The following is a 23,219-nucleotide window of genomic DNA, read 5'->3' as shown; positions in this document are numbered from 1 at the left end:
CAAAATTGTTTAAGACAACAAAAGGAAAAGAAAAAATAATAATTTTTCAGGGAAATATGGATTACATTGGAATATTCTATGATTATTTTAAAGTGAGATTTAAGTAATTTACATCACTATTTTTCCTTTCCCAGTTCTCTTTATAGGTAAATAAAAGAATGTTTAAGACATACAAAGAAAATGTTAAGCAAGGAAATTCAGAGATAATAGAGAAAAATATCCCCTGAGGATCTCTTAGCCCAAATAGGATGTAGGGTTTCAACCTGGTAGGTGGGTGGGTGTCTTTTGACAATGGTTCTTAAACTTCAATAAAAGAAGAAATGACTGGAAAATCCCAGTACATATACTACTTCTCTATATTCTAGCCCAGCAGCTTTGGACACGGCCATAAGAACATTGTCTTAGGGTTCCCGTTGATTTTAATGGGTTGCCTGCAGGAGATATGTTTTTAAAAAAATACCTGCAAGAGACTAGAGACTCACTCCCAAGCAAGTGTTGCAATTACACATTCCATCACATAATTCTGTAAAGCTGGCTGTCCATATCCTACCTGCATCAACATCCTTGGGGCTGTGTTCTTCATCAGGAAGCCTGGATGGTTCTCTCCTGGGAAACCGCCCTTCGTTGTAGTCCATGGAATGTGTGGGTTGACTAACTGCAGCCCAGGTGTAAAGCTGGTCTTGCTGCATTTAAAGAGGTATTTAAATGGAAATCAATTCAATCATGAAAAATAAATGGCTAATACATTACAAAATGTAAAAAAACCCTCAAATACATGCAGATATGCAGACACATCTAAAACATTCAAACAGCATTTTACATTGTACAATATAGCACCATTAAGACACCACTTCTCTCAATCTGCCCCAATTAATATTGTCATTATTATTATCATTATCATTATTATTATTATTATTATTGTAAAACCTAAGTGTCTTTCTTTGGAAGAAGAAATATTACATGGGCCTGCCATGAGACACTCCAGATGCAAAGTTATACAACTTCCTGAAAATGGGTCTTTAACCCATCTAAATATGATGTCTCTTTAGCTCTGTTGGTGTGAATTTGGCTTGCTTTGGTTTGGGGTTCTCAGGGAGGTCCTCTCTCACTATCTACCAAGCTAGCATTGAACTCCAGGGTTCAAGTGATTATTCTTCTCAGTTTCCCCATCAGTGGGAACTACCAGCATGTTTGGCCACACTGGGATGATGTCCCATTAAAAACTTGTTTAAAAATGTAGAGCTTAAAAAACTTGTTTAAATACTTGCAGGAAAGTTAGAGGATAGTCTCTACATGGACACCACAAGGACAATAATAGATGCTTATCTTGAGACCTAGATTGGAAGTTGAAAGAAAGGGCATGAAGAAGTCAATGAACCTGGCAAGAGCAAGATTATATAGGGCTCTTATGGCAAAGGAATGCTTCGCCAGCTGTAGTCAAGATAAAGCACACAAAATTAGAAGGTTCCTGGGTGTACCTCATGCCAGAAGGCAAACCAGATGGCTCCCTTGGGGACCTATACCTCAGAGTTAATCATCAGGACTTCAGAATAAGGCCAGTCCCTTTAGGATGCACACGAGCTATACATTGCATGCACAAGCAAAATGAGAGTTGGAACAGGAAATATACCCAACAGCATGGGCATTACAAGGAATCATTGGATGTTATTGGTGATAATGGGCCAAGAAATTTTGTATCCGAGAAAAAACAAAAATAACTGTGAACACTGACCACAAAGGGGTAGATAACCTTCACTAGCCAATGATGGATACTGAAAATAAATAAATTCCAACAAAGAAAAGCCCAGGACCTCATGACTTCACTACTGAAATCTACCAAATGCTTAAAGAACCATAAATTCTCCTTAATTCCTACCAAGAGAACAAAAGCCAAAGAGCAATGTTTTCTAGCTCAAGTCCAGGATCAGCCAAACCAGATTAGGACATCATGGAAAAGAATGCTACATATTCCAGGAATAAGAGTCTATGCAGAAATACAGCTCATGGAGATAGGAAATATATGGACCAAAGAGAATGAACGAAATGGTGACCAGTCACCTGAGGTTGTAGGTGACAAATGATACAGCAACATTAGGGGTGTAGAAAGTAAGAACTGCTCATACGGGCACTGAACACAGGATGAGTATTCTGGGTCACAATGCCCCCTGGTAGGGTTTGACGGGGACCTAAAAAGGTTCGAGTAGGTGGATCAGACTGGGGCAGAGAAGGAAGATGATGATGATGACAATAGTGTGTGTGTGTGCGCGCATGTGTGCGTGTAAGTGCATGCCCACAGGTGTACACATGCATGTGGAGATCAGAGGTCAATGTCAAGTGCCTTCATCTCCTGCTTTCTTCATACACTGTTGAGGCAGACTCTCTCTCTGAAGCTGAAGCATGCTGACTGGGCTAGATTGCCCTGGGAAGCCGCTGTAGCTCTAGGGTTACAGGCTCACACTGCCACCCCTCGCTTTTCACATAGCTGCCTGTTACCCAAATTCAGGCCTTTCTGCTTGTGCAGTCAACACCTTCCTGGCTGAGCCCTCTGTAAAACGGAAATAAGGTATGTGCCTCATGCTACCTTGATACTGCACGGGCTTGATAAATAATGCCAAACACAGATGTAAGTATACTCATTTCCTGATTATTCGTACCTTACTTTCACAGCAATCTGATTTGAAGTTTGGGAGTTTCCCACTACAATATTTTGAAGAGAAGTGAAAATAAAGCACCATGATTTGGCATATAGCCACAGACAAAGCTGATTTCTGAATGACATTTCAAAGGAGTTACTTGCCTAATAACAGTTACTAAGAACATGAAGTCCTTGCAATGGATTTATGAGCCCACATACAATGTTAGTTCTCAGGAGAAAAGCAAACGTAAACAACTCTTTTCTACGGTATAACTGGGGCATGATATTGTAGGCTATACTTATACCTATTGCTTCAGAAAAAATGCATTTTCACTGTAGAGAATAAAAATGCTCTTTAGTCAATTAAGTAATATAATTGTGAAGCAATCCTTTCATACAGTATGGATATTTTTACTCTCATTGACTAATAAAAGCTGATTGGCCAAGCCAGGCAGGGGTGGTGCACATCTTTAATCCCAGCACTCTAGGAAGAGGCAGGTGGGTTTTTGTGAATTTGAGGCCAACCTGGTCTACAGAGTGAGTTCCAGGACAGGTTCCAAAGCTACAGAGAAACCCCGTCTCGAAAAAACAAAAACAAAACAAAAAGCTGATTGGCCTATAGTGAGGCAAAAAGTATAGGCAGGTGACCAAAGTGAAGATACAGGAAAAAAGAAGGGTGTAGTCGGAGGTCAAGAGGTGTCACAGAGAAGCAGGGGGACGTGTCACGCTAATAAAGATACCACCACGTGGCAGAGCATAAATAAGGAATATGGATTAATTTAAAATATAGGAGCTATTTAGTAATAAATCTGAGCTATTGGTTGAACATTTACAATTAAATACAAGGTGGTAATTTGGAAGCAGCTCCCAGAACGGGAAAATGCCACCTACCTAAAACTGAATTTTAAATTTTTCTTTTATTTTTTTAATGTGTGTGTGTAAATCTGTGTATGTGTATGCACAGCCTGAAGTGGGTGCTAAGAAGCAAATTCAGGAACTATGGTAATACAATAAGCACTCTTAAGGACTGAGGCATCTCTCCTGCCCCAAAACTAAATTAATTTTGAAGGGCTGGATAGGTGGTTCATTAGTAGAACATTTTCCTAGGAGGCATAAGCCCTCATTTTTCTCATGTTTTTCCTGTCATTTAGGCAGTTAATGTATGTAGTATCCTAGTATATCTCACTGCCTCTACAATTCCAACTACTCGGCAGATGGATAAGCTCCAAATTGCTGCTCAAAAAAAAATTGTTTTATCTTCTCTGCAGACAAACCCTGAGAGGCAAGCCTTCCTTTACAGGAAGACTGACCATCACTGAGTCCTTTGCATCTTCTACCATCCTATCTCTGGTCTTGCAGCTTTGTCCCAATTAACGAAAATCCCTCCCATGAAGCAAAGGTGTTGCCTGTTTCAGAGACTAACACCAGCATCACCGTCTCCTATATTACTGCAGAAAAATCTTCCTGATGCAGCGTCACCTCCTCCCTCATCCTCTGGAGATGCACGATGGGTAACTTGGGAGAAACTGCCTTGCAGGTGCTCACAGCTTTGAACAGGTCATCATTTTTTATTTTTAAGTACCCTAAAATAAATTCTTCCAAATTTAGAAGTGTTTGAAGGCAGGTTTTGACATGCCTCAATATTTCATCCTATGTGAGTCTCCTCTCAGCTGCACACACATTCTTTTAGAAGCCCAATTTTAGCCACTAGTTAAAGTCAAGGCATATGATTGGGATTGATACATCAGTAACCATGCAGCCAGCTTTGAGGTTTATTATGCTACTGATCTTTTGAAAAGACTTTATTTGCTTTTGTTTGTGTGTTTATGTGTGTGTGTGTGTGTGTGTGTGTTTATGTCTGTGCATGGAAGTGTTGTGCCTGCAGAGTTCAGGGGGAGGAGTCAGATCCCTTAGGACTGGAGTTACAGCTGACTGTGGCTTCTGTGCTACCAGCTGAACTCGGATTGTCTGAACGAGCAGCAGGAACTCTTGACCACTGTGCCCTCTGCCTTTCTAGGCTCAGCTCTGAGGATTTTTAAATGGACTAATTAATTACAAAGTGTAGGTCAACAAATTAAGAATATGAATTATGGAGAATTCTTACATATAAACTATTGCCCATCCGGTCTTCCAAACTACAAACCATGACCTTTGATAGGTCAGTACCTCACATTCTCAGCACACCACCAAGAATGATGTTTTGCATGTTAGATATAGCACTAGAACTCACTTCCCATTCATCCCAGTGGCTTTACACTTTCACACCAAGTGCAGATTCATCCACGGTCACCCCAATGCTGGAGCATTCCTTATGTCCGATGGGAAGCAGTTTTCACAAACAGCAAAAATAGGTATACCTGCATCTGCTGCCATAAGGCTTGAAGCTCTCCAAATGTTCCGAGATGGAACTGTGACAGCTGGTGTGCCTATGAAGAACCTCCCTATGGTGCCACCTACCCATTCTTGTCCTCCATCCTCTGCAGGCACTCTGCGTCTGCCACCAAGATGCTTCAACATTTCTTGAATGCACCAAGATCATCCAGAGCCCAGGGCCCCTATATAAATATTCTCAGGGATAGAGAGATGGTTTGACTTTTCAGAGTGCTTATTGATCACCCAGAAGACATGGGTCTGGTTCCTAGAACTCATGCTGAGTGGCTCCTAACCACCTGTAACTCCAGCTCCAGGCGTTCCAGTTCCCTTGTCTCTACAGGCACCTCACATGGCATACGCACACAGAGACACTGACAATACACAGAGACGGAAACTTTCAATCTTAGAAGTTGGTTTTCCTTCCCCAAACAACTTGCCTTTTGACCTTGCTGTGAAGGCGAACAGTCAGGGTCAATGGGAAGGGATTCCACAGGAACACACCTCTGAGCAAATCACTAGTGGAGTTTCTAGATCAAGTTAATTAAGGTGGAGACACGCCCTAAATGTTGACATCATCATTCCACAGGGAGGAAGGTAAGCTGAATAAAAGAGGTAAGAGCGACCCCAGAACCAGTATTCACCACTCGCTTCTCTGCAGCTGAGGGCAATGTGACCAGCTACTTCATGCTCCTGTCACCACGGCTTTCCCACAATGACAAGTTTACTCAAACCCTGCTCCTAAACTAACTCCTCCCTGGGTTGCCTTTGTCTGCTATTTTATCATAGTAGCCAGGAAGTACCATCCTCTTCCAGGCTCCCACGTGACTGGGAAGTGCAGGTGCAAAGGATCATACTCCTTCCCAGTCACCTCACGCAGCACTGCATAACACCTGCCCTGTTATTCCACTGTGAGAACTGTCTCTCGCCTCTCAGTCCCTGGAGCAGAAGCTCTCCCAAGACCCCAACTATGCATCTTTCTTAAATGGGCAGGCCCAGTAGAAATGCATTTGTACTGTAGCCTTGTCTTTTCCTTGTTAGCTTCGTCATAATTAATAGAAAGCACATGAATCTAATAGGTCCCATCAGCACCCGGAGTTCTGAGAGGTCTTGAGTAACACAACGAAAGCATGACTCATGTCATAGACATTGTGTCATATTACCAGAGCCTTGACAGTACGATCTGGCTCCGGTTCTAAACTCTTGGCAGCATTAAAAGAGAGTGGCGCACACAGAGAAACAGGAAAGATAAACTTATGGACTGTTTCAGCCCAAACTGGAGAGCTGGATTCTCAGTCTGTCTCCATCTTGCTCTCAAGGATGTCACCGTTTGCAGAAGGGAAGAAACAAAAGTCAGGAAATGTGCACATGGAGCTGGAACCTTCCTCCAGTTACCAGACTGCAGAAACAATGAACAACAAGGAGCTAGAATTTTCCCAAGAGTCTCATGCTGAAAGAAGGAAAAACATGAATTCCAGGTGCCATGTGGGCGGGGATGTCTCCCAGTGAGAGATTTCACAAATTTCTGAATTGTTAGACCAATTTACAAGAGAGGCTGGCTAAGCCAATGAAGTCTGAACCACACCTTGACTAGGGTGGTTATTTATACATCTATAATGCCTTCTATTTAAACCTAAGCTAGTACATCAAGGATGAAGACGGATTTGGGGTGAGGGGTGACTAGTCCCGGTTAGTTTACCTTTTCCCAGTGGGGCCACATTCAGGAAATGTGGCAACTGACTCAACCTACTGTATGACGGCATCATGGTCTAAGCTGTACCCTAAAAGCTCCAGTTAACAGAGACGGTCTTCCTTCTGTCCTCAAGGTTCTTACAAAAGTGAGGGATGTCTCAAGGCCTGCAACAATTTCCTTAAACAAAAAGAAAACCCCATAGGAAACTGCATTCACAGTTTTCTGAGACTCCCGCCCTTGGCACTCCAGAGCTGACATTTCTCAAAGGTGTGAGCTGAACTATGTAGGAAACAGAAGTCCTGCATACGTTAGCGCTAACTGCTGGGTCTCTTCACAGGGGGTAAAAAAAAAACCCACAAAACTAAAATTAAAACTTAGCATTAAAGCTTGTCGGTGACTATTTAAAGCTCAGGAAGCAGGCTGAAACTAGATGAGGATGGGTGAGAACTCTGCTACTTAGAGAGCAGACTCCAGGGAGTGCGCTTAGATCAGGGATGATCTCAAAGGTTGGGAGAAACCTAGCACCGAATGACTACTGTTATCACCACAGATTAAAAACAAGACACACGCCCCCATCACCACAACATGCAAGAACAAGTTCTTTCTAAATCAACAACTGAAAACAGGGTACCAAGTTGTAGCATCCATGCATATCCTTCCATGGGGTGCATAGTTAGTGAAAACGTGTTTTCTTTTTCCTTTTTTTGTTTTTGTTTTTAACCTTATACTTCTTTTCAAAGCTACAAAAATAGGCTCCTCTTAGAACTTGTCCCTTGGCCTTTGGACAGACTTCTAAAACCCTTACACATTGGTATGCACAGCCCGTAACAATTATCCTAAAAGACTCTCAAGGAGTCCTGCAAAACAGGCATTGTAGAGTTTAACAGCCCAAGATCCAATCATTTCTCTGCTAATAATTATGAGCAGTCTCCTCCCAGTTAAAACAAACCCAGCCATACCTCCAAGGGTGCTGCAAGGCCCGATGACATAGGTAAATCTCATCTCAGTGTAAGAGTTCCAGAAATGGTTACTACAGGCACTAAAAGAGGCATCTAAGATGAAGGTTCGCTTGACTTTCACCAGTGATATAATGGTATTAGCAAAAGAGTTTTAAAAGAGCCGTGATGAATTCTCTCTGCTCTACAACATTCAGGAAGTTGAGGCAGGGGACCAAGGTACTGAGTTTTAGGCCAGCCTGAGCAGCAAGACTCAAGAAAACAATACCCAAGCAAACAAAAATCCTATCATGGAACCCCACACCCTTGCTGTACTTCATTGTGAAATTACCATTAAATGTCAGTGTAACCCTAGTTAAATCCTGACCCAGCAAGACTGGAAACAAGATGTGCCTCCCTTATGTATCTTGCTTGACCTTAACTTTGTCAAACTACCCTCAGGCTTGTTGATAATTTCTTTGTGACAGCTGAGGGTATGGGAGGGGCCGAGGTCTGGTTTCGTCAGTGCTCATGTTATCCCTGGGTGTGGAAGAAACCAGCGCAGAGCCCAGGTATACTGTTGTTGACTATGTTTAGGGGATGTGCCTCAAAGTTCTCCTGGTAGCCTACTCTGAGAGCATTGGAGACCTTTCTTTTGTGTCTTGATATCACCTGTTATCAAGTGATATAGTTCCTTAAAAGGGAAAAGTTACAAAGTCTGAGTCAATACTGTAGCAAATTCAACTTGATTAAAAACTTGTCTCCTTTGGGGGGGGGGGTTGTTAATTGAACAAACGAAGGGATGCTGGTGGAGTGACCCCCTCAGAAAGGACAAAGACTACTTTTTCAACATTTACACGCATTCAAATTGTTTTTCCTAGCATTGCTGTAACCTTAACAATAGCCTTGCTTTTTTTTCCTTCTGTACACGGTAAACAGCAAGTGCTTGGGAAATAAATAACATTTCCTCTCTCTCTAATTTTACAAAGTATCTAAGCATTTTTATTTAAAAATAAAAACTATAATTTTCTAGTAAATTTCACGGTAAAGAATTTTGTCTTCCAACAACTTTGTAATTTAGAAATGAACTTAATAGTCCCCTTGCAGAATATGAAGTGACCAGTAGAGGGCAGAGGCGAGGCTAGGAACACTGACTCCCTATTTAGGGATGAGGAAATCTCCAAAATGAAGAGCAAGCAGCTCTATTTTTGACTAAAATTTAGCACCTCCGTTGCCACATTGGAGAGCTCAGAGATCAGCCAAGAAAACTCCTTTCAATTTAAAACTTTCTTCAGCACAATCAGAGATACAGGAATGAGCACTGCAATAAAACAATGTGATTTGATAAGATGAACGGAATAAAGAAATGAAATAATTAACATTAATAGTCTCTTTCTTATTTTATGCATACTCACGGGTACAATTGAATCACTTCAAACCAAGTCACGCTTAGTATGAATGATATAAGATTTTAAAGATTATGTATAGTTACATATACATAAGCATTGTATAAAATTTTTTAAAGATTTATTTATGTTTTTGTGTGGTCTATCTTCATGTACACAAGAAGAGGCAGTCAGATCCTATTACAGAGGTTGTGAGCAACCATGTGGTTGAATTCAGGACCTCTGGAAAAGCAGTGCTCTTAACCTCTGAGACATCTCTCTAGCCCTACATAAAATTCCTAATCTAGAATATATATCCTATAGACAGGGTTATTGCAAAGGTTTTTAATATTTTTCCAGAATTTTTGAATGTTTAATAGACAAATGATTATTTTATTAACATTTTTATATCCCCAGCATTTATTCTTTGCAATACTTTGTATTTCAAAAGGACATCTCAAAGTGACCAGCCAAAACAGATAGAAAGAAAGCAAAAGTAAGAGAATATTCATGGGTTAACCCTATGTGCACAGTACAAGTTGAGCAGGATGAAATCTGGTCTTTCTGGTTCATGGTTACCCTATGTGCACAGCATATGTTGACCAGAATGAAATCTGGTCTTTCTGGTTCATGGTTACCATATATGCACAGTACATGCTGACCAGGGTGAAATCTGGTCTTTTCTATTTTGAAACAGACAGGGTTTTTATTCAGTTACAGTTTCATGTTTGAATATCTACATTTCATATACTTCAAGTTGTTTTTGCTTGTTGTTTCCCAAATAAGAAAACTGGAAGCGGTATGGAATGTCTCTCAGGAGAGAAAGCTTATCGAGTGTGCTCAAAGCCCTGAGTCTGCCCTCTAGCAGCACATAAAGGAGGCAGGGTAGCCCATGCCTGCCATCCCAGCACTCAGGAGGCAAAGGCAGCAGGATCCAGAGTTCAAGGTTATCCTTAGATACATAGCAAGTTACAGGCTAGCCTGGAGTACATGAGACCTTGTCTCAAAGAAGGAATAACATGGGTTTAAAAAGAAAAGGAAAAGGAAAGAATTAAATAGAATGTTCTTAAGATTCATGAAAGGTAGTATTAATTCCACTGAGATTTAACCCCCCCCCAAGAGTTCTCCCTCATCCCTGTCCTCTGCCCTCTCCTCCCCCCTTTCCTCCCCTTTTTCTTCTTCCTCTCTTTCACTCCCACCCACTCTGCTGAGAAGTCTCTCAATTATACACAAGAAGTTAACCAAAATTAATGAGCAATTCAGGGGAAATGTTCCATCATTAGACTAAATCCTAGCTCGGCATCTCTCATCATTTGAACATAACCCTTGAGAATTCAAAGGAAAGGCCTCCTTTGAGTTAAAAGGAAAAGGGCCAAGAATGGCTCACAGGTCTAAATAACAACTCGTATCTACAAGACACACTGTTTCTGGGGCACAGTTTTCCCAAACCAAGGTGATCAAATACCCATGCTCTCAGAGCCATTCTCAGAGCTGTTCCAGATTTTGTGTTTGTTGTTGTTGTTTTCCGAGAGTGGAGCCTAATAATCAGCACTTGAGAAAGTTCCCAGAAGCACAGAGAGGAGGATGAGGGAGTGCGGGCAAAGGGGCAGCTAAAGAGCCACTGGGGGTCACAGAGAAAGCTTTGTTATTCTACAACTAAAATATCCCCACCATGGGAAACAAGACCCAACAAGGTTTGTTTGTTTTAAAAATTAATCGTTTGAAGGTATAGATGCATGTCGGTGGCACAGGACCACCGAGGTAGGGAGGGGGAGGAGAGAGAAAGGGAGAGAATATTATTTTATAATGAAGGAGTTGGAGAGAACAAGAACAGCAGCCTGGAAACTAACTAGAGACTACTGTGTAGGTGCTGCCCCAAGACAGAGGTAACAAACAAAAGAGGACTGGCAGGGGAGGGAACCGTGTCTGGTTGTAGAGAGTAAATGTGGAGGGTGACACCCTTGGGGCTGGAACTAGATGTCTGCCACTTCTAAAACTATGTGACTCTGGGCAAGTCTCAGGCTGTCACACCCAAGGATGAAGTTAGGTTAAAATTAAGTTGCAATCAACTAATCAAAGTGCGGTAAAAATATTTGTGGTCTGTAAGTGCTGAGGTTCATGAACTAAAGAAACAAGGAATGAAAAGTTGTGTTTCCACTGTTTCACTCATTTTTGCCAACTGCACTGAACACACCCGCATTCATCTGCATTCACCACGCAAACCAACTACACACCTTCCCCCTCACCGAGTAAGTACCACACACCACCATGACATCTGCAAAGGGATTCCAAACTCCACTCTTATGAGATAATCCCTTCCAGAGCGTACCCACCAGGACTTGTCAATGAAATTAGCATCATAGCCAAATCAAATGGGTATCCAGCAATTCAGAAGTGCATAAATAAATTTGTCAAAACAGTTTAAATTAAGAGTAGTTTTAGGGACTACTGAGAGACGGCTCAGAGGTTAACAGTACTGGTTGCTCTTTCAGAGGTCCTGAGTTCAATCCCCAGCAACCACATGGTGGCTCACAACCATCTATAATGGGATGCGGTGCTTTCTGATGTGCAGGCAGAACACTGGATACATAATAAAAAAAATAAATATTTTTTTAAAAAAGGAGAGTAATTTTAATTACTAAATAACAAATAATATGTTCTTTGGTAATTACCCTGGCCTAAGGAACTAGGTCAGTGGCCGTGAGCTTGTCAGCACAGATAGAACCCCAGGTTAGACCCCAATCCTAGGCAAAACAAAAGCAAACCTAAAAGGCAATACCTGAAGACCACTGTATCTCACTTTCACAATTCACAGTTGAAAGGAAGAATAGCCCCTCAAATACCCACAGGGCCTAGGTTTCCAAAGCTCTTCTTTCTCCCCCTTTGACAGTGCTAAAGATTGTGCCCAAGGCCATAGACACAAACAAGGGCTCTACCACTGAGCTATATCCCAGTCTAGAAGCACATCTTTCAGTAGCGAGATAAGCTGCAGCTGTGGTAGTTACAAAGTTGGCAGCTCAGTATTTCTGCTCCAACACATAGCATGGCTTCTGCTACTATGAATTGAAAATCACTTCATATTACAGTAATATTATAGCATTTAAAATATAATACTAAAAAGAAATGATTTCTTCCACAGCATCCTAAGGCCATGAGTTGCTCAGAAGTTTCTCTGTCTGATAATCGTCAGTAAATATTATCAAAACACTACATATATTTGGTAAAGATTAGCAGATTCAGAACTGTTCAGTCCATTATAATACCAACTCTGAAAATCTGGTTGTGAATTCGCAACTTTCAAAATTAAGAATTCCCTCTGCTCACCAGCTTGGATGAGTCAGCAGAATGCCAAGGACAACCCAATGGCTTCATGAGCAGTATCAGAAAACAGTGGCCACATTGGACCGCAGTATTCCAAGCCAGCACTCCAACTCAAACTGTTTCTGCATCTCTGTCCTACATTCAAAATTTTCTGTATCAGCTAAACCCAAAGCCCACTCCATCGGCTGAACCCAAAGTCCACCCCATCAGCTGAACCCAAAGTCCACTCCATCAGCTGAACCCAAAGTCCACTCCATCAGCTGAACCCTAAGTCCACTCCATCAGCTGAACCCAAAGTCCACTCCATCAGCTGAACCCTAAGTCCACTCCATCAGCTGAACCCAAAGTCCACTCCATCAGCTGAACCCTAAGTCCACTCCATCAGCTGAACCCAAAGTCCACTCCGTCACCTAAACCCAAAGTCCACTCCGTCACCTAAACCCAAAGTCCACCCTTCACCTGAACCCAAAGTCCATCCTTCACCTGAATCCAAAATCCATTCTGTCACTTGAACCTAAAGTTTACTCTGTCACCTGAACCCAAAGTCCACCCCTTCAGCCCTAAAACTGTCCTTCTGGGCAACATGAAAACAGGCCCCAGAATCACCTTAAAGCTCATGGCTCTATTTAGGGTTTGGCTTTGATCACTTGAATCCCCAGGCCTCACAACTTGTAAGGATTTCTATCACAGGAGTAACCTCTTCAATATGCCATGAGAACAAGATGCTTCCTGCCCTAAGAGTCAGTATTTATACAGAATTAAGCTGCAAGCTCCTTCATTTGACACTACATCTGCTCTCGCAAACTCAGTTTGATGATGCCACTGAGTTATCTTTCATCATAGCAAAGTGTTCTGCATGACAGTTTCTCACGGTATTGGTCTAAACCCAACCCCCACCCTTCTTAGCTCCTTTCTTGTCTTTGGATCCAATATTTTCTTGAAAGTGTCTATCCCCTTCCTTAACACTCATAACATGACACACTCAGCTACATCATGTCACATAGTTAGCTTGTGAAAGAAATCCTCATCTCCCAGCATCCCTTGAAGAATGCACAGGGGCTGTAAATCCAGGATAACAGAGAGAAGTTCAAATCTGTTTCAAATGGAAGGAATTATGGGGCAGAGAATTCTGGCTCTCAGAAAGCCATCTCAACCACAGAAAGTCACTCCACATTTTAAACTTTGGGTGTCCTCATTTGACAGCTTAGGAGAATTGGGCTAAAATATATGCTAACCTTCTCTTCAATTTTGATATTTTATGATCCCCACCACACAATTAAAAATTAACCATTTACTATATAGACAAATGTCTTTAAATAGTTAAAACAGGAAATTCCTTAAGTACCCTGAGAGGTCTGCTGGTAGGAATTTGGCAATACCACAGATTAAAAACCTTTGTGCAGGGGCTAGAGAGATGGCTCACTGACAGCTCTTCCAGAGGACCTGGGTTCAATTCTCAGCACCCATAGGGCAGCTCACAACTGTTTGTAGACACCCTCACATAGACATACATGCAGGGAAAACACCAATGCACATAAGTTTTTTTCAAGAAGAAAAAGAAAAGAAAAACTTTGTGCATAAATCAGGCTGCACTTTATTCTAACTTACTTCATGCTGTGTGGAATAATGGCATTTATTATTATTAAAATTATTATTATAATTATTATTATGGTGATTGAGATAGGGTTTCTCTATAACAGCCTTGGCTGTCCTGGAACTAGTGTGTAGAGCAGGCTGGCCTAACACTCACAGAGATCCACCTGCCTTTCCTTTCAGGTTTAATACTTTGAAATTAAAGGTGTGCACCACCACTGCCCAAACTTTATTATTATTATTAATCTTTGTATTGTGGCTTATATACAATTGTTTCAGTGTGTATGTATGTTTGTGCATGGAGTGGGGACCATCGTCTACTCGATCACACTTCACCTTATTTTAAGTATTTGTTTGTTTCTTTATTTTTGAAGCAGCATTTCTCACTGAACCTGGGTCTCTGTGATTCAGCTAGGTCAGCCAGTAAGCTTTGGGGATCAGGAATGGCTGTCTCTACTGTCCCACCCGTACCCCCAAATTCTGAGCTTTTAGGCAAACTGCCACACCCAGCTTTCTATGTGAGTCCTGGGGATCTGAACTTAGGTCCTCTATGTTACTACTCTACGTTAGCATAGGAAATAATGGGTTTCCCTATACATTTTCATTCATTTGTCTCACTATACTTTAAAACAGGAACTTTTAGCCTGAGACTTACCCATGCAATGATTTCATATCACAAGGCAGCACCCGACTCCAGTTTGAGTGTGCATGCTGAAGCAGACTCTACACTTCCACTGACCCAGTAGAAAGCACAAAGAGGACTGCGAACTCACACCACTGAGAGCTCACACGTAACTGAGAAGTAGCAGCTATGAATTTAAGTGAATGGGGACCACATGGGCACAAGAATCACCAAAACTACAGGAGCAAAACCAGGCCCATCAACTTAGCAAGCACACTAGAGCCATGAAAGATGCTGGTCCCTCTCCCACATTGGGCACAGAGGCACTGATGAACCTGTCATCCACCCATCACACCGTGTCAAAGGGTTAACAGGCACAAGACTCCGGATCTTCCCCTGGACTTCAGCTCCACATGGTCTCGATCAATTCACGGGCCCCTCAGGAGCAGAAGGAACCTAGGAGCTCTCCCTGAACTTAACCTTCCACCAATCTTCATTCTGGCTCAGCTTTGAAGGTCTCCAGCAGGTATCCAGGTGTCTCCCTGAATATCTTCTCATGCCCTCTTGGCTCTCACCACATCTTACCGACTCTCCATCTTTGCCTCCACTAAGGCATCTCTGAATACCTCATCATCTTTAGGCTGTTTGTAGACAGTCTATAAATACTTGTTACTGTGTGAAGTGTAGCATGTGATCTGAGAGCTAACATTAATTAATTAAGATTAGACTGAAAAGACCTGTGATGGCCAACAGTCACTCAATCGGGTAAATAGGGATTACAAGGTAAAGAGCAAGCAAACACACGGGGTTTGAGAAACTATTGTTTCTCCTGCAAATCCTGACTTTGTGGAAAGATGCAAACACAAATCCATGAATATCTCTGCCACAGCACCCTCATGTCAGCATGCAGCACAGAGGAGAAATGTCCCCAAAGCATTCAGCTGGGAAGCTGTCACATATCACCTGTTCTGCCTATAGGATCCTATAAACATCAGAAAGATGCATAGCACTGAGACTGTGGTTGGGGGCACAACAGATTCTAAGCATGAGGAAAGCCCCGAGTTCAAACCCCAGCACCAACGAGAAAAACAAAACACACTAACTGAGAAATCACTACTCTCAAATAAATAGCCGATACCAGCAGCCATTTGGATGGATACTCAGGAATATCCAGCAAAAGGAAAGCAAAAGAAAATAGTGACAGAAGAGCTGGGCTGAATCACCCATTTTAATAAGTGCTCATCACCCACAATCACCATGAATTGGAAGCCAACACACACTGTGGGCCAAACAGGTGATTCAAAACACAAGTTCCAGAAGTCAAAGATGCACCCAGAGGCGGGGGGAACCGGTTTAGGTCTATGAATAGCAAGAGATGGCCAGAACTGCAAAAATACCTTCAGTGCATTTGAGCTGACAATGGACTTCTAGTAAGAGCAGCCAGGATCATGACTTCAATTTCTTCTGTAAAGAATACTGCCCCCTCATTATGAAGATTAAGTGAATACTTAGAAGACATTTACAGGAAAGCCAGGCGTGGTAGCTTTCATAAGCTTTTAAAGATAGAAGATCTGCACAGGGGCTAGCGGTAAAGTTCAGGACAGCACAAGATTGGCAGGAGTTAAGCCATGGATATAAAACTGAAAAGTGCCTAGTAAGAAATGGACGGTGACTTGGCCCACTCGGTAGAGCATAAAACATGAGTCAAGGTTAGAAATTAATACACCCTCTGAGGAAGACAGGAAGAACATTGAAAATGTAGATACAACCTCGTTGCTTCCTGATCCACCTCCTGGTGAGTGATCAGCCTTGCAATCCTGTGATCCATGCCCCTCCCACACCTCCACCAGGACGTACACTCATGCTGTGACTAGGGCTACAGAGCCAAGCAGAAACCATTCTTCCTGTAAGTTGCTGCTTGTCAGGTATTTTGTTACATGGCGTGGCCCGCATGGTGACCACTGCTGCTTGACAAAGTTCCAGCATTTCAACTTTGCAGACCACACTTATTCAGTACCATTTTACATTTATTTATTTGTTTGTTGTTTGTTTATTAGTTTTTCAAGACATGGTGTCTCTGTGTAACAGCCCTGGCTATCTAGGAACTCACTTTTTAGACTAGGCTGGCCTTGAACTCACAGACAGCCGCCTGCCTCTGCCTTCTGAGTGCTGTGATTAAAGGCACAGGTTACCACTGCCCAATTTACTTTTATTTTTAATGATCCTCACTATTTAGGCCTTTCCTTTCTGGAAAATTTTCATGGGCTTTGGGAAAGTATTAAAATGTGTACAATGAGCCGGGCGGTGGTGGCTCACGCCTTTAATCCCAGCACTTGGGAGGCAGAGACAGGCGGATCTCTGTGAGTTCGAGACCAGCCTGATCTACAAGAGCTAGTTCCAGGACAGGCTCCAAAACCACAGAGAAACCCTGTCTCGAAAAACCAAAAATAAATAAATAAATAAATAAAAATAATAAAATGTGTACAATGGTAGCTTTACTAAACAAAATAATTCTTTGTAAAAAAAAAATCCCCCTCCCACTGTGAAACCAGGAATTCCAATATACCCTCCTAATTACACCAAGAACAGGAAAGTTAGAGATTTACTAGACACACCTGATCCCAAGGATGAAATGCCTACAATTTAGATCTAGAGCCTGAGGCCATTAAGGGCAAGAGTTCAGTTAATAAACAAAGAGAAATCAGAATGATGTAATGGGAAAGGAGGAAGATATCAGGACCTTCCTTTTGGGGAAACTATAGTAGGGTGTCTGCTCCTCACAAGTCGTTTTCCCAAGGTCAGGAAGAGAGCTGGAGGAAAGTTCAGGCCTGTTAAAGCCATTCATTCTTATCTCTAGCAAGACGGACTAGGCCCTCTTTAACACTTGGCTAATGCCTACTGTCAAGGCCAATGCTGGATTCCTCAAGCCACGCACCAGCTCACGTGCCCCTTGTCTCCCATTTAATCCTACATGCAACCACACCTTATAAAAACTGTAATCTTTTCTGAATAAAATGCTGCTGGCAGCCATCCCAATACACCATTAGTTTGGGTCCATTTCCTCCTTTTCTCCCCGGGTCCCCACAAACTCCATACATCCTCTTTGGAACCTGAACCCCACACACACACTGAAGCAGGTCTCTGGCAATTGCAACAATGAGAAAAGTAGAAGGTCAACTCAGGATCAGTTGAATGATTCCTCTTTGCCAGACACAAATGAGCCAAGGCCAGCGACATCTCTGTCACTGCCTGCCTCTCCAAAAGCATCTTCCTAAATCCTATTCAGGTCTCATTCTGAAGTTTATTATGTCCAAAGCGAAGGGCTTCCATAGAAATCGTACTCTCTTATAAGCCTGCTCAGACACCTAACTCACAGGGAATGGAGTGAGGGAGCCCCTTCCCGGCTGGCAGCCATGAATATCAAAGGGGCTGCATCTGTGCCCTTCTTTGTGCTCCCCCATTACCTTCAAGGTCAACTTCCTCTTTTATAAAAGGACACCTGCATTTATAGCTCATCCTTTTTTTTTTTTTTTGCCTCTTCAGAACTAAAAGAAATGTTATCAGTCTTTAATGTTCATCTCCTCTGTCCTTAACCTTACATTCCCTAGTGGGTGCCCTCTACCCCTCACCTTATCGCCCTGTCCTTCATCCATCTCCATCTATTTCTAAAGACACTGGGAACACTCCCGTCTAAGGGAAAGGCAAAGCTCACAGCAGTTTCTCCACTTACAAACTGCCCTAAGTTTCGACCCAATAAATATTTTGTGAATGTCTCATTAGAAAAAAGTCAAATTCATTGAATAAATTCACCTTTTTAATAGTACGCCAGGAGTAAACCAATTGCAGCTTGCAAGCCAATCTGTGCTACCTGCCTCCACCCCCACTTGTAAATGGAAGTTTTATTAATCAGTGCATCCACATTTACAGACTGTGTATTGTCTGTGTAATACACATCAAAGAAGGACTGTGACTTGACAAAGTCTATAAGATAGTTCCTAAATTCTCAAACACTATCTCTCTCTGACTCTTAGCATAAAACTTTCAACATCCCCTCATCTAGACAACAACAACAACAAAAAAAAATACACTAAATCTTCCAGGTTTCCAAAGTCCAATAAGGCTTAGGAAGGAATGCCTACGAGCGCCTCACAGGTTGGTTGCTTGGTCACTGTGTCCCGATTCTACCCTTCAGGGAAGAAGCCCAGTGGTAGCACATCCTGCTGCTGGAGAGAAAAGCATGAGGAAGACACTTCCTACACAGAAATGATGGATACTCAGGCAGAGCCAGCAAGGAAAGAAGAAGAAAATCATGACGGAAGAGTTGGGCTGAATCACCCATTTTAATAAGCGTCCACCACCCACAATCACCGTAGGGAACCACCACACACTGTATGTATGCCAAATGGGTGATTCAAAGTACAAGTTCCGGAAGCCAAAGTGTGTATCTGAAGCAGCATGGTCCTCTCAAATGAGCAAACACAAAGAAAGCCTGTCACTGCCTTAAAAAGTGTATCCCCAATGTGTCTTTTGAACCATTCCTGCTTTAAAAAGAAATGTTTAGTTAGCATGCAGAATAATGAGCTTCATTATGACACACACAGGCCTGCATCACTGAGCTACACATCATTGCACTTTGCTCAAACCCACCCCTTATCACTTTTTCTTGGTAGACCCTTTCTTCCCACTCGTTACCCTTCCTCCCCACAGAGTCCCCGTCTGCTTCTGTGTCTAATCATACCTAGCTTAAAACATTCTTACACATGTTAATCTCAAAAGTAAACTGTATATATTAATGACTACAGCATGTAGTCATATGAGCATTACTGAGTGGTAACAGAACTAATGAAAGGGATAAAAAGAAGTACCACTATTTCCCAAACTCAGAGAAAGCAGAAAAATGACAACATACAATAAAATGTAGGTGTGGCAGCTCAAACCTAAAATTCCAACATTCAGAGGAGGCTGCCAGACAGAGACATCGCAAATTCAAGGCCAACCTGGCTACTGGGTGGTTTTGTGTGTCAACTTGACACAAGCTATAGAGTCTTCAGAGGAAGGAGCCTCAGCTGAGGAAATGCCTCCTTGAGATCCAGCTGTAAGAAATTTTTTTCATTTAGTGATCAATGGGGGAGGTCCCAGCACATAGTGGGTTGTGCAACCATGGGCTGTTGGTCCTGGGTTCTATACAAAGGTGGGCTGAGCAAGTCATGGGAAGTAAGCCAGTAAGCAGTATCCCTTCGTGGCCTCTCCATCAGGATCCTGTCTTGTTTGAGTTCCTGTCCTGGCTTCCTTCAGTGATGAACAGCAATGCTGAAGTGTAAGCCAAATAAACCCTTTCCTCCTCAACTTGCTTTTTGGTCATGGAATTTCATCTCAGTTATAGAAACCCTAAGACACTGGACTATACAGTGAACTCCAGGCTAGTCTAGGCTGACAGGGCCTAGACTCTCTACATTTATTTTTTAAGGAAAAAATGTGGATATAACAAGATGTCTCAACTTGGCTTCATTCTTTGAAGCACACGTAATTTGACTTGGGAAAAATTGGCCTGTATTAGTAATTTTTTAGGATCACAAGATACATTGTAAGATATCAAATTAGCTGGGCAGTAGTGGCACACACCATTAATCCCAGCACTTGGGAGGCAGAGACAGGTGGATCTCAGTGAGTTTAAGGCCAGCCTGGTATACAAAGGGAGTTCCAGGACAGCTAGGACTATTACACAGAAAAACTCTGTCTCAAAAAAACATAAAAAAGAAAATGAAAGAAAGAAGAAACAAATGTATTTAATAAGTTAAAATAAAGTTGGATGGAAAAGGGGTTCTTGAGGAAAACAGTCAGCAAATTTCTTCTTGTGGACTTTTACTGACTACCCCTTCCCACTGGCAATCCTTCCCCCTCCCCACATTAGAGTTACACATCTAAGAACATCCACCCCCCCCCCCACGAAGTAGAGCTCTGTGAAAGACAGGAGCAAGGTTATGTAGCATACTGATCTTCAACCATTTGGGGCTCCTTTCCTAGTGTTAGCAGTACCAGATAAAATAGGTATCTTTATTCTTTGGTGAAGCATTATTTTAAAAAGGAACTTTTCATTCCTCCATGCTACATCGTCGACAGAGTATCCCTAACATTTACACACAATACACAGAGAGCTAAACAGCACAGTCATATTTGAGTGTGACCCTCTGCAGAAAAGGACAGGGTAATGGAGTGACTACGGAATGGTCAGGAACACAACACCAGGCGAGCAGGTTGTGTTCCCCTCTACAATTTGTAGTCACTCTTGTAGCTTTTCCTAGTCTTTCACTTCCCTAAGAAAGGGTACAAAGACAAAGAGAGACCCAACACAAAGCTGATTCTCAGACCATGTAAGGCTCAAGTCCACAGTCTATCATGCATTCCATCATGCGTTCCATCTCTCCATGTGTTTTCACGATTGCTGGACATAATAATGCTTGATTGCTCAAGATGATTCACTGAGTACATTCTCTAGTTCTTTATGTTCTCGGTCACCTTCCTTACAACCCTGTTCTGCCCAAAGCAAGTCATAATTGTGAAATGGCTCAGCAAGATTCTATAACAATTTAAAGGACAATAGTGTAAAAAGCATGGGCCAATTGCTGTGTTAAATGGTTTCTAATTTAAACACATTTAGTTCTTAAGATACTTCTCAATCAAGATATCATCATTAAAAAATTTTAATGTGATCCTGGATAATATTCCCCAACAGGGAGGAGACAGAAGCCTCAGGTCATAAAAAGTCTAGGTAGCCCATTGAAAGGGCTGGCAGTCCTTCCCAAAGGATAAGACCAAAATTCTTGAAAGCCTTAAGTCCAGTTTTAGGATTTCTTGGATCAGTGGCCTCTCTTGTGTGAAAAGTCAGCATTTGAGGAAGGTGTATGTTGTCATTCTCCATGAATCACAGGGTTGTGGCTGGGCAACACTTTAAGAACCTATTGCTTAAGTCTGAGCTACCCTAGGAGCCTCCCAACAAGAAACCACAATTCAGAGAAGTGGGGTCAATGTGTCACAACTCCAGAGTGAGGGACAACTGAAGAGGAGTCCCTAAGGGAGGGATGCCAAGACGTTCAGGAAGAAGTAGGTGATTGTCAACAGTGAAAGGTAGATGCTCATTAGCCCTACTGTTGGTAGCTAGGAGCTAAAGTCATCACTGTGGAGTCTCACTGAGCTCATTATAAGGTCAGTGTTGGACAATGAAGCCAACAGTCTTCCATGATTTTGGTGGCTAATGGGCAGACCTCTGGAACTCCAGCAGGATCTCTAACTTCCATAGCCTAATCTCTACAGCAAGGACTTTTAACGTTGTGTGGGGTTTGAAATCACAGAGACTGATCCTACTGTGCAGATCTCAGTGCTGCATTGGTAATCACTGGAGATGGAAGGGTGACAGAAAATGCCTCATCCACATGCTGCAAATTAAGTGTGGCCAGCAGAGGCTCCTCCCATATATTTTACTGCCCCATGGCGATTGGTACTATATTGGTTGGCTATCAATGTGACCATACTTCTCTGTTTTGTTTAGTCTTGTGTTGTTCTTATTTCAGTGGTTTTCTTATTCCTCTCCCAATGTTTCTGGGGATTCAGTTCTCAGTGGTAGGCTGCTCACTAAGAAGATCCCCAAATAAAAATGAAAGTGGGGACTGAAGGGATAGCTCAGTAGTTAGGAGCATTGACTGCTCTTCCAGAAGTCCTAAGTTCAATTCCCTGGAAACACATGCTGGCTCACAACCATCTATAGTGGGATCTGATGCCCTCTTGTGGCCTACGGTCAATAGAGCACTCATATACAAAATAAATAAATCTTTTTAAAAAGTGAAGGTGATAGCCAAATCAACCAATACACAAATTGCCCCCTCAAAAACACAAGAGTTGAGGCTGTGACTCAGTGGCTGAAGACTTGCCTCACATGTATATTATATATCTAATGCCTATCTCCAGTACAGCAAAATAAAAACAGAGGAAATCAATCCAATGTAATAATGTAAAACTTCCCAATCACAATCACGGTCCAACAAACAGCTTCCTATCCTCTGGAAAGTCTCATTTTGTCTCCAGGATCTTATCAATCAACTATGACCTGTAGACACTTGTAAATGTTAACCAAGCAGAAATAGGCATAGTGAAATCCTTCATGTTCATAAAACTAACCAGTCAGGACCAAGAACACTTGTACATGTCATTGACATAAATAGGCCAGAATAGGAACTCGGGTGGTATCTTTGTCCTTTCTGAGTACATGATTCTTTCGTACCACAGGCTACCTCTCCCAGTTTTTAACACTCTGCTTTCTTTCCTCGATAATTTTAATTATTCTTAATACATGATTTTTACTATATAGCCCACATTGACCTTAAACTCATTAACCCTCTAGCTCAGCCTCTGAAATGCTGGAATTATAAAATGTCTTAGTTATTTTTCTATTCTCATGTGTCAGGGGCCAGTCTCAATGGGCAAGGTACAGGTGTGTGGATTAGGAAAATTAGGTAGGAGGAACAGAGATATGAAAGAAATACAGAGACATAGGATAGAACCGGAGGACTAGCCAGTGAATACTGAATATTTAATGTGCCCACTCTATTTTCTATATGCTTATATACCCCAATCAAAAAAAGGGGAAAGGCAAAAGACTGCTTTAACATGA

The 23,219-nt window shown here is 42.1% G+C and overlaps 1 protein-coding gene across 1 annotated transcript in view; it reads right to left on the bottom strand.

Annotated features, from left to right (window-relative positions):
- Nucleotides 1-23,219, bottom strand: part of Fmn2 (formin 2) — a 290,079-nt gene that overhangs the window by 233,679 nt on the left and 33,181 nt on the right. Inside the window, exon 3 of the mRNA XM_075989205.1 lies at nucleotides 551-683. Within this exon, the coding sequence (XP_075845320.1) occupies nucleotides 551-683 (133 nt within the window). The remainder of the gene's footprint in view (nucleotides 1-550; nucleotides 684-23,219) is intronic.

Source organism: Microtus pennsylvanicus, chromosome 10 (genome assembly GCF_037038515.1).
Source record: "Microtus pennsylvanicus isolate mMicPen1 chromosome 10, mMicPen1.hap1, whole genome shotgun sequence".
Lineage (NCBI taxonomy): Eukaryota > Metazoa > Chordata > Mammalia > Rodentia > Cricetidae > Microtus > Microtus pennsylvanicus.
This window is presented reverse-complemented; position numbering and strand designations above follow the sequence as displayed.